Source organism: Pteropus medius, unplaced genomic scaffold (genome assembly GCF_902729225.1).
Source record: "Pteropus medius unplaced genomic scaffold, Ma_sr-lr_union100, whole genome shotgun sequence".
In the NCBI taxonomy this organism is placed as follows: domain Eukaryota; kingdom Metazoa; phylum Chordata; class Mammalia; order Chiroptera; family Pteropodidae; genus Pteropus; species Pteropus medius.
The window spans coordinates 4245142-4262581 of NW_024344374.1; the positions used below are offsets into that span (position 1 = coordinate 4245142).

The 17440-nt window shown below is 42.4% G+C and overlaps 1 protein-coding gene across 1 annotated transcript in view; it reads right to left on the reverse strand.

The window, feature by feature from the left end:
• EPB41L4B (erythrocyte membrane protein band 4.1 like 4B) overlaps positions 1-17440 on the reverse strand; it is a 115295-nt gene that overhangs the window by 20345 nt on the left and 77510 nt on the right. The window contains exons 16-20 of the mRNA XM_039870662.1: positions 13325-13539; positions 11083-11201; positions 5835-5948; positions 4905-4972; positions 2161-2259 (exon numbers count right to left, since the gene is read on the reverse strand). Coding sequence (XP_039726596.1) covers positions 2161-2259; positions 4905-4972; positions 5835-5948; positions 11083-11201; positions 13325-13539 — 615 coding nt within the window. The remainder of the gene's footprint in view (positions 1-2160; positions 2260-4904; positions 4973-5834; positions 5949-11082; positions 11202-13324; positions 13540-17440) is intronic.

Sequence of the window (17440 nt, forward strand, 5' to 3'; positions counted from 1 at the left end):
TTGCCTTAGATCGTATGACAAAGAAACACGTATCTAAAGTTCATTAAGTCTTTCAGTTTTACCTCTGAAGTAAATTCATGTAAAATTCATGAGATAACACTTTCACAAGTAAAATTTAATGTGCAGCCTGATTATTTTCTTCGAATTGATTTTTATTTTAATACATATGCATCAAAAAGTGTCTAAAGTAACAGCCATCGAATGGGGACGTTGCTTCTTTTCGATGGTGCGATTCTAGGAAATTGGTTACTCCCCTCTTTGCACTTTCCTGTCTTGCTTGAATTTTTTTAGACTTTTATAATATGTTTAAATAAAGAGCGGAGTTATATTTCTGGAAAAAAATAAAGCAACTCCTCATTTTCTAAACATACTAGGTTTGAAAAGAGTTTCCTTAAAGGAGGTAATTTGGTGAGTTGGTTAAATTTTCTTTACTTCCAGACCATGCGGTAATCATTGTTTCCAACAGGATCACAGCCCAAATGGGTGACACTAACATTTTGAGTTTCAAAATGTAAAAGGAAAGGCTAACCCTGCCAGCTTTATCCTCGGGAGAGCAGATTTTTCTTGGTTTAATTTGGCCCCCAGAGATAATTAGGACTGTTAATTATTTGAATCTTACTTTTTTGGCTTTCCTAGGAGATACGGCTGCTATACTATCCAGAAGTTTCCACTAAGGCTAATGAAGTGGGATGTGTCAGCCCTTAAAAAAACCCTGCTTCTTCTCCTATTCACAAGTTCAAGTGGCAGACTTGATGGCATCTGGAGTGACGCTCCCTCTCCTACACTTGGCACTCTGGGTGCCCTTAGACTTGACCTTTTCTCAGAAGCTTTCAGATCTTTAAGAAGGGAAGGGGAACTACTTCATTCTATAGCCAGGTCACTTGCTGGGGGCTTTATCCACATCAGCTCATGTTAACCCTCACAAAATTCCTCAGAGGTAAGTATTATCTCACCCATTTTATAGATAAAGAAAGAGAGGTTCAAAGACAAATTTCCTTAAAAGCTTCCAGCAGTAAACTAGCTAGGACTCTACCAAAGAGTCTTTCTAATTCCAGAGCTCTATGCTTTCCATTGCACCCAAAGATCCCCCTGCAGCTCACTGACCAGTTACACAACCAGGCATGGTGTCACGGCCAAGGCCAAGAAATGGGAGCTGCCATTGTGATTAGCACTGCTACTATTACAAACATCGCCACCGCCTTTACTACAGCATTTACCTGTCTCCTTTACATTACAATTATTTGCAATCTGTCTTTCCCTCTAATAAACTGTGAGTCCTCAGATGGGAACAGTCAAAGTCATCTTGTTTCTCTCCCATGGTGCCTAGAACTGTCCTGTACACACAGTAGTTGGCCAAGAAACTTTTGTTAATCTGAGCAGAACTGGGCAGGCCTTGGCAGTTCTGGGACACTTTGGGAAATGGATCCTCCTACGGGTCTTGTATTGTTCAGTGATTAGCTTTGGCTCTGTTGACAGCCCATGCTACCATTTCATGTCCCCGTGGAATCCCCAACCCTTGAGGGTGGGCTGGCCCTAGTGACTTGCTTCTAATGAATAAGGATGGGATGTCATTTCGGTGATTAGGTTACAGAAGACCATGACTTTGGCCTTGCTAACACCGTCTCTGGCTCTTCTTGTGTGTTTTCTCTGACAGAGAAAGCAGAGAGGCCCCCATAACTTAGGAAATGAGGGAAGTAACCTCCAGCCAACAGCCAGCAAGGAACTGAGGCCCTTAGTCCAACTGCCCTCGAGGAACTGAATCCTGTCCCAAACCCCATGAATGAGTCTTCAGATGAGACTGCAGCCCTTGCCAACACCTTGAATGCAGCTTTGTGAAAAAGCTTGACACAGAAGACCCAGCTAAGCCATGCTTGGACTCCCAAACCACAGGAACCATGAGGTAATAAAGGCAGATTGTTTTAATTAAGCCACTAAGTTTTAGTAGTAATTTGTTCACAGCATTCAATAATAAATGTAGATGTCAAATACATAGTGTTTTCAGGGAGAAAGGTCTAGCCTCATTATGACCTAAATTGGAGATAAACTATATTTTTAGGATGGCCATCTGGGAATGATGTGAGGGGCTAAGAAGCATGCATAACTGAACGTTTAGCATCACCTTTGTTGTTATAATTGAAAAACTTGCAAAAAAGAACTCACAAACTGTATTGTCTTGTTAACTTCCTCACTCGGGGAGGCTTGATTTCAGGCTTTTCCACTGCTGGTTGGGTTGTTTCCACACGAATAGGAATAGGACTTCTAGAGACATACCAAAAACAGAAGAACATGGTTGCTAGAGAAGAGGGGACAGGGGGATGGGCGAAAAGAGGTGGAGATTAAGAAGTACAAACTTCTGGTTATAAAATAAGTCACAGAATGTAGTGTATGGCATAGGGAATAGAGTCAATGATATCGTAATAACTTTGCATAGTGACAGACGGTTATAGACCTATTCGACATTTATATACTTCATAAAATATACAAACGTCAAATCATAATACTGAAACTAATATAATATTGCATGTCAGCTATAAGTTTAAAATACGTAAATAAACAAAAACAAAACCAAACAACACCAAAGAAAATGTTTTATAGCCTTGTTTTGGCTGTACGAGGACTTCCTTCTCAGTTAATTTATACCTGAATTAGTCAAGATAGCCATTTTTTCCTCCTTTCTTCTTTACTTGTTAAATATAATTTTTAAAATGCTATAGAAAATCCAAAAACCAAAAATATCATAGGAAAGAAAATACAGCAAGCAGAAACTGAATAAAATTGGGATATCATGTAAAATTTCCCTGTCGAAAACACCACCCCCAATATCAGAGTTTGATTCGTAACCAGGTTTTGCTAGTAAAATGAGTAAAGAGAAACCTATGGATAACCCACTTTTATTTTCAAATAATTGGTAGATAAAGAACCATGGAGTATTTAATGTGAAAAATGCATAATCAGAAGACCTTTAAGACTTGCTCTAAAACATTTTAATTCTATGTATATATAAAACTGTTAAAAATTAAATTTCACTTTTATATTTCCTGAAGAAAATATTCCAGATAACCAATGGGTCCTACCCAAAATAGTAATTTTAAGGAAAAGCTTTCATACATTTTTATAGTGGTCATGACTAATTTCATTTTAAAAAATCAGAAATTACCTTCTGGGACCCAAAGACATCAAAACAAGTTGAGGTCCTTGGTGGGGACCTCTGGCAAGTTAACACTTCTGGCCCTCCATCTTCTCTGCTAGTCAGTGCTTAATATGGTGATAGGTACGTAGCTAGTGCCTAATAGATGTTTGTTGAATAAACACATGAATGAGCAAATAAGGGATTGTAGTCAATGTATTCTTGGTTTATGATTTCCTCAAGCTGGAAACCCAGAGTCAGTTGAATATAGTCCCTGGAAGAACTCATAGTCTACTGGGGGAAGCACATAACATTGCTTGGGGGGAATGGCTGGAAAGCTTCATGGAGGAGCTTATCCTTCGCCAGATGGAGGGAAGACTTCCAAGGTGGGAGACAGAGGAGAGACCTGAAACTGCTGATGGGTAAGGTTATTGTGGAAGGGCAGGGGATTGAGAATACAGGGGAAAGCAGGTGAGAGTCACTAAAGGTTTAGGCAAAGGAGTGGCATAATCAGACTTGCATTTTAGAAAGGCCCTTAGAGCAACAAAGAGGATGCTGATGAAAGGAGGCCAGCTGGGAGCATCTTAGAAAACTATAGTGGCAGTTATCCAGGAAGAGAAATGGTGAGGGCTCGAGGCAGGCCGTGATTAGGGTCATGAAGAGGAGAAGATGGATGTGGGAGATAATATGAAAGTCAAGTTGGCAGGACTTGGTGACCAACTGGATGAGGGGGTGAGGACTCCCAGGTGTCAGGTCTGGATAATGGGTAGGTTAATAATGCTATTAATCAAGATGAGAAAATTGGTGAAGAGATAGTAGGATAGTGTGGGAAGAGATGACTTAAAGTTTTGAAAAGTCCAGGAGGCAGCTGGGTGTGTATCTGCAGAGTAAGACAAATTTATACCAAGAATACGAACTGGGCATTATAAGAAGACATAGAGAAATATTTGTTTTTATTTTTAGCATCAAGTATAAGAATTCCCCAGGGCAGTAGTTCCTAGATCATCTCGTGTGCTTACTGAAACACTGCTTCCTGTCCCCACCACTTCCCCCGACCCAAAGAATCTGAAAGGTTTGGAGTAGGACCCAAGAGTCTTTGTTTTTAACAAGAAACCGGTACAGTGATACGTGGACCTATTTTAGGAAACTCTATCGAAGGGAGACTCTGCCAGTGTTAGTAGACCACCCGCCAAGGTGTCAGTGGGGCTGCCATGACCTACAGATTGCCTCTCACTTGGGCTGAGAAGAGAGGAGTTTCTGCTCTCTATGGGATCAGGAGAGAAAGGTTTTCCTCTGGGTTTGGGTTGGTGGTGGCCTGGGAGCTTTAAAGAACACCTAGGGAGCTCAGTTTGGGGAGCACATCAACGGACCAAGGGAAGAGTGTGAACAACTGAGCCGGGGCAGGGAGCGAAGCCAGGTCAAAAAGGGACCCCCGTGCTCTGTGAAGGAGTCTGGACTCTACCCTGCGAGCAAAGTGGTGGCTCTAAAGGACTTTAAGCAGGGGAATGACAAGGTCAAATCTACACACTTCAGAAACAACTCAAAGTGATGTTTGCGTTAGTACAGCAGGTAGCGACATTAAAACTGAGCATAAGCAGCTTTTTTGAGGCTGAAAGGAAGTTGTTTAAGCCAGGCTTTTTCTCTCTCTCCAAGCTCCCATTCTGTTTTCTTCTTCCTCTTTGATTTTCTCAGCAAATGCCCTCATGAGTAATGTTCCGAAGATAATGTCGATGCTACAGAGAGTATTGTTTCCCCATTCAAACAAGAAGCAACAGACCTTACATTAGTGTCCTGAAGACTGGATTTCTTATTGATATTTACAAACGCTGATTCCTCTTTTCCAATCTGTGAAAGAAAAAAGGCAGGTTAGTCAAAATTAATATCTTGGCATGCAAAACTGTTTTCCATCCTCCTACATTCAAAGGACTATAGAAATATAGTCCTATAGAAATGTGAAGGTGGATCAAGGAGGTAGTTCATCAAGTACTCAGTCAATAATAAATATCCTCTGATGTTTATGTAAGTTAACAAAAAAATGTTTTCCTTGAGTCATTCCCCATTGTGGGGTACTTAATCATTCAAAAGCAATCAATGCTTGCCTTCTCACTTTTACTGAGCACCTGCTATGTGCCAGCTCATGCCTGAAAGAGAAGAGGATGGTGTGGGAAAAGCCAAACCCACAGTTTAATCCCCCACCTCACATTTTAGATCAGGAATAACAATCAGCTCTGTGCTCACATAACACTTAACAGCTTATAAAGGATTTCAGAATCTGTCCTTTCACGTCAGTGTAACAATCCTGGGAGGAACTGCATCAAATGATTTTGATAGAAGCCTTGTCCTCCTCCCTTCGGTGGGTCCCACAAAGAATGGTAGGGAAGGCAGGGACACCCACGCAGCCAGCCATGCCAGCCGAATGCATGCTGGAAGGCAATGGGAGATGCAGCTGTCTGCAGCCCTCATACCCACCACGAGGCATAGAGCTGTCACTTTCACTTACCCAATTAATACCTGCACACCAGTTAATAACTCTTTAGATTGAAATTCCTGTTCACAGAACAGGTATGGTTCCTGTCTCCCGACTGGACCCTGACTGAAACAGCATCTCGGTCCTAGAGTGCTCCTTTTTTTTCTACATGGCATGAGCGAAGTCCTGTGATGTGAAATCGAAGGAATGTATGTGGGATCCATACACCTGGGCACTCACTCGAGAAGCGTTCTCCAACTGGGCTTTCAAAATGTTACACTTCACGTGATCGGCCACAGGGGAAGGCAAGAGAGGGTTCTGAAGAGTCTTCTCGGAAACTTTTTTTTCTTCAGCCTGTGACGGACAAAAATACACACAACAGACTGGAAGCTAAGATTAAAGAAAACATATACATTAACCTTTTCCCATTAATCACAATGGCAAATAACACATAGGCTTAAACATTTAGACAAGTACGTCACTGATGCCTTATATTTGTACCAGTGCTTTTACTATTTGCAAAGAATTCACAAGCACATCCTCTCATTTCACGTGAAGTAGGGAGAGGGTGCATTAGGGAGCCCACGAGCTGGAAGATGGGGTGAAAGTTCAAAGAGACAAGGCTCTTCCAGAGTCATGCTGCTAGATTTCAGAGGCAAACCAGGACTCGAGCTTTGAGTCTCCTGCACCCCAGTGCAGTGGTATCTCCCCCATAACTGCTACCTCTTACATATAAGTATTCAATTCTCAAACTTTTTTGAGTCAAGGGAAGGAGTACAAGGTATTAATTGGTATGTTTATAATAAACCATGATGAAAAATGTGATCCTCAATGAGAAATCTGTATCTCTGCTATATCACTGTTGAGGTAGCATAGATAATTTGGTGCCACCTTCACTACTTTTGTCATTTCCCATGTGTTAACTGAAACACGTATCTATAATTCATATGATCCAGTTAAGGTGGCTTACCCTAGGACTATCTATTTTAAAAGGTCCTAGGCAATAATACCTGAAATCATAAGCTTGGTGACTATTGTATTTATTATAATATACATTATGATAATTACCTAACTATTAAAAATATTCATCCATGTATATAACCTGAAATCATCTTAGATGCTACACATATCACACTCCGGGATATAATGTCTTATTGTTAACCATGTCTGTTTTGATCATTACATATCCCAGTGTTAATATGGTGCCTGACACATAGCAGATGCTCAATAAATACCTGCTGAAGAAGATTATAATGATATATAGTTATTATCAGAAGAGATATGTTTAATAAGAAAGATACATGACCATATAATTGTTAAAAATCAATTTAGTGATTTTGGGACTTAATATGGCATGTTAGCTACAATATACCAGGGCAAGAACAAAATCTTCTAAAGGGCTCAAATTCTGTAAGTTCCAAAATGAATATCATCCACTAATTCAAAAGTCCTATGGAGCCCCTTGGTTCACATAGCAGGAACATGATGAAAGCCCTAGAGGAAGTGTCGGGCAATTGATTGGTGGACATCATTTGATACAGAAAAGAGGGCAGAGAATGCAGAATGTCTCAGTGGGACCTACAAATGCATAGAGGAACATTTGGTGCAACAAGCACAACTCAGCAATCTCACGTAATAGCAGGATGAGCAGAGACAGAGACTTGGATTTGAATCTCAGCTCTTTCCCTTACTAGCACCATAAAAAAGATGACGATGGTGATGACAGTGATGATGATGATGATAAGAAAAATAATGCCAGTAGCTCACATTTACTGAGAGCTTATGATGGGCCAGGCACTGACTAAGCATTGCATATGCACGTTCCATTGAATCTTCTCACTTAACCATCCCATTTGGAGGTAGATACTATCACTATCCCCATTTTATAGATGAGAAAAACAAAGTAGAGAGATGGTAAGTCACTTGCCCAAGGTCACACGGGAAGTTCGTAGAAGAGCTAAGATTCGCACCCAGGACTGGGTGACTCCGAAGCGACAGACTTGACTACGCGGATGCACTGGCTCCCCTTACCCTCTTTGAGTCTCAGTTTCTTTCTTCATAAGATTATGATGATGATCAAATGAGAAAACAAGATATGAGCGGCACTTTCATGATAGATTCTTTGGTTAGATATGAAAAATATAAAAAGAGCATCAGATGCGAGGAAACTAATGATTCTAAGCTTTGAAGAATTCTGACTCATTTGACGGTAATCAGTACCTCAGAGGACTTAGCAGTTCCCATAAAAGCAAATAAGAAACTTATTTACTATTTTGAAAGATGAGCTTTATGGTATTAGCTTTAGCATAATTTATCATGTGTTTGTAAATCCTGTTACGTTAAGGTAATTGTTTACTACTAGAATGGGTGTTTTCACCAGTGTGTGAAGAGTTAATTTTAAATTAGAGTTAATTTTTTGGAATGATATGCTGGGATATAGGAATTTAATTGGTTCTAAAGCCCATGCGAGGTTTTTGACAATTGCTTAAGGGGATATAGTTATACTCACTGAAATGACCTAAGATCTACTTTAAAAAAATTGAATGCTGCTAAAATAAGAAAAGAATGAGAATCCAGCATTGATTTTCCCCTTGAATTTAGTGCTTCTAAACTTTTTAGACACAAAATTCAAGCTGGCTTGCACCTGTTTGATCTGGACAAAGCAAGAGCTAGTTCTCTGAATTGACTCAGGAAGAGGCCAACTATTTGAGTACTTTTTGAAAAGACACGTAACATTATAATCAAGCTGGCTTGCACCTGTTTGATCTGGACAAAGCAAGAGCTAGTTCTCTGAATTGACTCAGGAAGAGGCCAACATATATTTAGAAAAATTTGAGTATCATTATATAAACATGTTTGAAAAGGCTTCTTTAGGGGCGATACGTATTTACATTATAATAAGACCACGATTCCAGCCTTGAGAATGGCCCCTAGAAGATTGTGCTTTCTTCTCTTTTACATGACAGTAGTTTGTATTTTACATTCAATTTGAATTGTGGAAAGATGCTTTATCATTCGAAATGGAAATACAGATTTCAAAATAATATAGATGAATGACACGGGCTTATAGCTGGAAATAGCCCATCTGTTTGGGGATGTCAGCTGGGAATAAAGAAATGATTAGATGCATTTTTGAAATGTTTATACAAATTGTTTATACATTTGAAATCTGATGAGATTTAAATTCCTGTGATAATTTTGGGCACCACTTTGGAACCCGGCAATGACAGTGTCTTCTCACCATCAACTTAAGAGGAACTTATCCAAACCTTAGAAGAATCAGAATTCTCGATCCTTGAGGCTGGAAAAAACCTTAAGAGTCATTGAAGCCATTGGTCCCAATTGTGGTATCATGATAAGTTTTGTGAGGTCTGCTGCAAGGAATGTTTTATTAATGATAAAGAATCATAGTGTGAAGTTAATATACTTTACTTATGTGATAGGACAAAGTCAAGGTTGTTTAACATCACTCTAGCCTAACTGATGCATTTCTTCAAATGGAGAAGAAAAGGGAAGCATTATAGCTTGAGCTCCAGACAAATGCTTACTGTCTCAGCTTCGCCTTACCCAGGGCAAGACACTGTTGCTGTCCGTGTCCCACCAATACTCAAGGCGACTACAAATTCCATAGAGCTTGTGAGTTCTCTGATAATATATGCTATACTTCCCCACAAAATATGTTTGGATTCTGTCAAACTCTGGGTAAACCCCCGTTAAAACATTTATTGTGTGTATTGCATTAGAAAAGTTGAAAACCAGTAGACAGAGGAAGAAGACCAGTCTAGGGATATACGATGCATTGGGTTGAGTCCTTAGCACCTGGCACAGGCCTGCTCAATAAAGAGTTGTTGACTAAATGGATAAGTGCCACTCTGCAGGAGGAATTCTTTCCAGCTGGCCATCAGGGAGGGTAGTATAGAAGAAAAGTGGGTGAGCAGGTCTTGAAGTTGGGGTCTCATTAGGAATCAAAAGGACTTTAGGCTGCCCTTTGAGGAAGAAGAGACATGCAAGGGAGTGAGGGTCTTCTGAGAAACCCTGGAATTCTACAGTGTAGGCTAGAGGGCTGGCTAGGAACGGCCCAGGTAGGAGGTAGAACCTTTCCACACTCACTAGAGTGGGTAAGGCGGGGGAACTTCCCAGGCCAGACCTTCCAAATTCTTCCTAGTCCTTCTTATAAAAGGACAAAGCTAAGCATTAGAGTGGAAGAAATGACCCATGAGTGAAGACTATTCTTTGGAGGATTTTTAAAACAAAAATATGTGTACTATAGTGGTTCTCAACCAGGGGCGATTTTGCCCTTCAGGGAACATTTGACAATGTCTGGAGACAATTCAGGTTGTCACATTTGGACGGGGGGTGCTAGTGGGTTTGCAGCATCTAGCCAGGGATGCTGCGAAACTCCTACAATGCATAGGACAGCCTTCCCACAACAAAGAAGCATCAGTGCTGAAGTTGAGAAACTCTGGTGTAGAGACGAAGAAGAATTTTGGAGTGCAAAGGGCACTGGACCTGGCGTCAGGGGCCCACACATTCAGCCCCTGTTGGGTGACCTTGAAAAAGTCATTTCCCATCCTCTGGTCTCAGATGATGAGAAGGTTGAACTAAATGATAGATGAAATCCTGCACTGGCATTCTCCAGTTCTAAGATAAAATTTGACCTTTATGAGGCTTCCCATTTGGATTAAGATCCAACCAAAAGAGAGCTTGGCTTCTGCCCTGTCCCTCCCTCCTTCAATCCTTCTCTTCCTTCCATCAGCAAAGAGTTACTGAATACCTACTATGTGTCAGGTACAGTCCGAGAGAGATAGCAAGTGTTATGGACTGAACTATGTCCCCCCCACCCCAAATTCATATGTTGAAGCCCTAACTCCCAATGTGATGAATTTGGCGATGAGGCCTTTGGGAAGTAATTAATTTAGATGAGGTCATGAGGTGGGGACCTCACAACGGGATGAGTGGCTTTAAAAGAAGAGGAAGAAAGATAAGTCTCTCCTGGTACATGGGGACACAGCAAGAAGGTGACCTTCTGCAAGCCAGGAAGAGACCCCTCACTGGGAAACCAAATCAGCCAGCACCTTCATCTTGGACTTCCCAGAGAGAAATAATTGTTGTTTAAGCTACTTGATCTATGGTGTTTTGTTATAGCAGCCTGAGCAGATTAATACAGAGCGCTAAAAATGAAAAAAGGTACTTGAAGATGCTTCCTTCATGGAGCTTTCAGTTAGAAGTAGAGAGGGATCACTAATGGATGGGTGCAGCCTGTTGTCCCTAGCACCGAGGGGCAATGCCTCATGCTGTAATTGACCCAAAGAGAATGTAAGTGAATCTTTGCTCCTAAGAGATATGCTGAGCAGAAACACCAGGAAAGGTTAAGTAGGAACCCCTCTAAGACAAAGGCACAGGGTTTAGGAGGCAGACCAGGGTAATGATCAGAGGTTTGGCGTGAGCCCCAGGTCCATGCTCATCACCCAGCTCCGTTCCTTGGCACCTTATTTATGTTGATGTGCAGAGCAGGCCAGGGTCCAGCAGCCTTCACAGTTTCCAGTTCCAGCTTCTTTAGATGGGCAGCAGCCTCGCTGAACAGAGCAGGTGCTCCTGGACTCAGCTCTACAAGTGGCAGGGGAATAAATACGGAAAGGTTGAAAGGACGGACGGATATAGGTGGTAAAGAGCCTGTCCCCCAGCACCCTTTCTGCCTGCCTCCTTCTCCTGCAGCTTGAATCCTTCAAAGCTGCACTGGCTGATGGGGTATGAGGACACCTGAGGTCAAGTTTTCACGGCCTAACTCCCCCATATATGAGCTAGGTGGTCCTAGGCATATCGCTTTACCTCTCTGAGTCTCTGAGCCATTTTAAAATGAAAATAAAATTGCTTATCTTGCAGGGTTGTTGTGAACATTAACTGAGGTCATCCATGTATAAATGTTTTATTAATGGTAAAGCACTATGCAAATTGGAAAGATTAGTGTTCAGGCTAACAGGCATTTGACTGTGCCCTTAAAAACCATGTCATAACTCTGAAGTCAAATTCATCGATTTTGACTTCCGTACTGCTTTGGATTAGTTCTCCACCACTCCTCCCACTAACTAGTATTTACCCATGAAGACATTAAATATCGATTAAATATGAAATAGTCATTACATATTAAAACTCGTGCCAAGTATTGTTTGCAGTTGGGATGTGAGGGGCTGGAATAAAGACATAAATGAGACAGACGCATGCACAGGTCCTCCAAATGAGAGTGAGAAAGGCTTATGCAATTGCTATAGGAGCAAGAGGGAAGGCACTCCAAAGCTAAGACTCGGAGAAGAGTGTTAGAAAAAGTGTCACTGACAGCATTTGTGCTGGTTCCTGAAGGATGTGCAGGAGTGCACTAGGCTGGAGGAAAGCGTTCCAGGCAGAAAACGGCAGGCACAGAGAACAACAGAGCTGGAACACAGCACAGTATTTGGTGAGAAGAGAGTAGTTCCATGTGGCTAAATTGTGATAAGGAGTGTGGGTGGGGAGGGATGGGGGATGGGGAGGCTGGTGATATGGGCAGGGGCCAGGCTGTGAAGGTCTGTACGTGGCCATTCTCAGAAGTGTGGGTTTTATCCCAGGGCAGTGAAGACCCATGGAAAAGTCTTCAGGCATTTGGTCAGAGTTATTGGGTGAGAGCTCTCACTTTGGCAGCTGTAATCAAAGATTGTGCTGGAAGAGGTGGCCTTTAGGGGGCTGTTACAGTTGTCCAGATACAAAAGGATGAGCCGTGGCCCAGGCCAAGGGCAGTGTGGATAGGGATGAGGGCACAGAGTTCTGATTCTTCAACACCAACTGGAAGATGCGCTCCCATTTCTGGCTCAGCCAACTTCGAATTGTTCCCTTTCATCTACAGGTCCAAGGCGCGATGGCTCTTTCTTTTCACCGGCTCACAGACTCATGAAATGTCAGCACTATAAGATTCCTCGGCCATCCATCTAGACCTCCTCTACCTCATTTCACAGATGAGAAAACTGAGGATCCAAGAGGGAACTGGGATCGATAGTGAGAACAAGAATTGAAGCCTCTTGACTCCCGCCTCCACCTCAGTGCTTCTTCAAACCATGTGTGATAAAGAATCAGTTCATCCTCCCACCTCCATCTATTACAGACCCATTCTTTGGTAAAAGATAATAAAAGTAAATTTCGAGAAAAATAAAATAACCCATAAAATCCAAGCCCACATTTTAAAATTAGTTTTAACAGCTATAATATCACCGTCATATGGCTAAAAATGTTTCTAATTGCTTACTCTCCGTTCTTGTAACTTCTCTCCCTGGGACCTGTAACAGTGCCCACCGGGGCTACCTGATGTTGCCTTACTCTCAGAAAAAAAAGCCTGTCAGAACGGCGATAGAATGGGTTTTCCTGCAATTAGGAAAATAGAGATTTTAGACACCTCACTCCCCTCTTTCCCTCTTCCATTGCTTTGAGCCAGCGCTGGATACTGTGGAAGCAGAGATCTGCCACGGACTGAGGTGAAGAGATTACCTTGTCACGAAATCACAGGTTACTGGTAAAGCCTGCTCCTTAAGTTGCTCCTACCTAAATGCACAAAGCTCTTGTCTGCTGTTGCCCAGACCTGGTCCCCAGCACTGATAATACAAACGTTCCATGCTGCTCCTGACGGGTCTGTCTTGGGGATATAGGGAAGTCAGCCACGCACGCCTATATCATTCCTCCCTCTACCCTACCCCCTGCCCCCTACTCACTTGTAATGGATTTACTGCTAGAGTTTGGGGACCTCAAAGGCCCCTCCTTGCTCTCCAAGGTCAGCGAGAGGCCATAGTTTGGGTGATGCTGGTGCTGGTGGTGGTGGTGGTGGTGCCTTCCCGAAGCTTTGGTAGCGAATGGCGTGCCCCCATTCTCTTCGATGCCAAACGGCAGCCGGTCTGAGCTGCTGAGCCCTGGGGAAGGGAGCGGGTAGCTGTGGAGGGTGTCAAAGTTAGCATTTAGAAAATCCAAGTGCCTTGATATTCCTGTGTGTTTTTTAAAAGATGTTCTCTAAGCATGAAAAAATCAAGAGAAAAAATCGGTTCGACAAATAGACCCACAGGGTTATTGTAGAACAGGACAGAATGGCAACATTGCACTCAAAGAAAAAGCCGAAAGTGGAAATTTGTATACATCAGAGACTTTAAAGCTTAAAAAATTCTTAGCTAGTGATTCTTAAGCATTTAATACAGAAACTCCTTTTGGAAATCTGATGAAAACCATGGACCTTCCCTGCAGAAACAGTCACTAAGATGCAACATTTCACACTCAATTTCTGGCCCTCTCTAGCCCCTCTGTGGACTGAGGTAAAGAGCCCTGGATTACAGGATAAAATTCAAATCTGTTGATGTGTCATTCACGCCCGTCCCTTACCCCAACCCCATGATCTTGTGCCATTCTTTTCAGCTCATCTCCTGCTACATTCTCTCTACATCCTAAGTTCTTTCCATTCTGGTACCTTTCACCTCTTTCTGCTCCCTCGAGTCCTTCCTCATTCCTCAACCCAGCTAAAACACCCTTTCCTCCAGGAAGACTTCCAGCCTTTAAGACCCACATCAAAGGTCTCCTCCTCACACTCCCAGGCAAAGCTAACCCTTCTCTTTGCTCATTCCCAGAAACTAGATTTCTACTTCCTGCTCCTTCACTCTATCTTCAAGGTGCTCACAAGCCTGTGATTCGGTCCATTACAATCACACCAGCTGCTAAGGGAGCATAGAGGTGGACGCAACTAGTTCTCCTAGGGTTGGTGAAGGTGTTGGAGAAAGCGTCATAAGGAGAGGAGCATTTGGGGGAGATAGTCAAGTACGTTCTTAAAACAGAATCCTCTTTCTTACTCCAGGAACCCGTTCTTGTGTGTGTATGAGGTTGATATTTCCCCCCAGGGGTGGGCCTGAGACGAAAGCCTGGCGGATCAAAGTTCTCCATTCATCCAGGCAGAATGATTTGTTCTGGGATGTGACCCGGTCCGGGACAATCAGAGTTTACCCTGAGGTTTAACACACGGAAACTGAGAGCAAAGGTCTCTCTTCCCTTTTAAGAGTCAAGCAGGGCCTTACTATGACTTTTCTGGGCCCTGAGCACTTTTGCTTTTATCTCTTCTGTATATAAAAAAATAAAAATTATACTTTATGACTGCGTTTGTATAAAAACAAACATATTAATACCGTATATTAAATTAAACCATTTTCCTTAATTAAAAGTTCATTTTTTTCTTATGACTTCAAAAGGAATTAAAACATTTTTGTGGGCCCCTAAAAAGTACTGTGAACCCAACACACTGAACCTACTGGGCCTAATGAGTAAGTTGGCTCTGACTATAAGGATGATATAAGTTAAGGCTACTTATGACCATATTCTCTGGACACAAAGAATTATCTGCGAGAATGAAGCTAATACACAAATAGAGACATGAGCAGAGGTTGAAAGTAGTTGGAAGATAGAAAAATTCCTAATTGTATCATTTGAACCCCTGGTTCCAGCCATGCCTGAAGCTGGTCTACCACTGAACTTTTCAATTATAAGGTCCAGTCAATTTTTTTTTGTTATTTATTTATGCGATTATTTTTGCTTGACGTAGTTGGGTTTCTCACATTTTTATAACTTGCATGCTTTGAATAAGTGGTTTCTCACATTTTTATAACTTGCATGCTTTATTTGTTTTGTGGAATTTCTTTCAAAGTGAAAAGGTGGAAATAGAAATGGCTATTACAGGCCTAAGAAATAGTCTGAGCAAAAGAAGGTGGCTGAAAGAGCAGGGGGCTGGAGGAGAGGGAGTGAGGATTGCAGTAGCAGGAGATGAGGCTAAGAAGACAAGCCGACACCGGTTAAGAAGGGTTAAGAGGATCTGGTTATCTGGAGAGCAACACGGTGCCGGGGAAAAGGCTTAAGCCAGGGCATGGCATAACCGGAGTTGCAGTTTAGAAAGCTCATTTTGAGCACTGTGTCCAGGACAGACTGGTAGGATACTCCAGTATCTCCATTGGGAGACTGTGACAAGGCAGGGCCTGGACAACGTCAGCGGACTGAGCGAGGTGAGGAACCCTCTGGGATATTTCTAAAGTCGTGTGAGCGGAGCTTGCAGGCCTGGCGCTTGGGGCACTGGCGCCAGGACGTGTGGAGGAGGCCTCTGCTGCCGTGCAGGACACATTCCAGAAGAAATGGCACTGACTGTCCCCCACGTTGTCCCATGAGCTGCGTCTCTGGTCCACCCTGGCTGCCTCTTGGAGACTTTGATCAGGACAGTCTTACATTGTGCGTGTGAGAATGTGGAAGAAGGTGTGACTTTGGCTTCTGGGGGTCACAGTTCAGCTTCACCTCTGCAACCTGGAACATAACCAAGGATACCCACCCTTCCCATGGAGGTGGCAACAGGGGGCAGCAAAAAGTGCCCTGAATTGTCACCTGGGTCTGTTTCCTCCCCTGTGACATGAAGAGGAGGGTCAGGAGATTTCCAGCATCTTCTCTGGATTGCTCACTGCACACTTATGTGCTGCCTGTATGAGGAGTTACTCTCACCTATTGATGGCACAAATCTCAGCTTCATAGCAGGGTTCCTGGAGGCAGGAACAGCTTCTATGTAACCCGCGTGGTAGCACACAAATTCTCTAAACATCTTCCAGGAGAGCCTGGTTGGGGAAAATTGGCTCTTGTTTTACTTTTAGCCCAAGTGGGGACAACTCTACGTTCCTAATCAGAACTAAAGCATCAGGGAGATGCTGACAAATATCTCAGTAGAGCTTCTCAGGCCTCAGAAGGGTGGCAAGTGGGTCGAACCATTTATTCTCAGTCCTTAAAGCAAGTAGACAGAACCAAGGGAGGCTGGAGCCTCAAGCAGCCTTGTCTATCCGAATGTATCACCTCCTCTGTGTGCTAAGGATGAGAAAAAGTTGGGAAGCACCACCACTAGTCCATACTCCAGCCCATTAGCCCAGCTGGGACTCCGTTAGCAGAATATATGTAAGTAATATGTTTTTACAGCAGATGGTGTCAGCCAGAATCAGCTTCCTGACTAAACATTAGTGCAATAATCATGCTCTCTAACTACTCACAGAGGGGGAAAAAAAGCTAATATTTTTGAGTACCCAGCACTGTGCCGTCTATTAATTTATTCTTCCAACAACCAATTATTATCTTTATTGTATAGAAATGAAACAGGAAAAGAGACTAACTTTCCCAAGTCACACAGCTAGTAAATGGCAGAGCTGGGACTTGAACCTATGCAACTTGATTCTATAGCCGTGTTCTCTTAAGTACTAAGGGATACTGTGCCGCTATATGATCAAAAGAAGTTCTTTTAATATGATATTAAAAGAACAATACTTAGCAATTAACTCTGGTTTTGCTGCCACTTAGCTATGTGACCTCAGGTAACACATTTCACTTATCTGGGCCCCCAGACACTGTATTTTTGGGCAAACATTTATTAAGCATTTCTATGCCAGGAACTACAGCTCAATGAAATAATTTGATCTTTGCCATGTCCAACTGAGGGATAGGACTAGGTGCATTTACTCATTATGGTTTCCAGGATACCTGTCACTTATTTCAATTCTGATTTGGTAGAGATGAAACAGAGCGGGCCATTAGCCCAACATAATGCTGCAAGTTCTTATTGAATTCAGTGGAAGCATACTATTTGGCAGTAAGTAGAAAGCATATTTGAAAAACTACCTTTTTCATAATGGGTTTGAGAAGAAAATTGTGTCAACATCTTAGAAATGTGACACATTACAAATGTTAGGTCTGTTAATTAGGGATGATTTCTTACAGTAACTTAGTGGTTTTATTATTATTGTTTTTTAAAGCAACTAGAGAGAAAAGAAGCCCCTACCTCA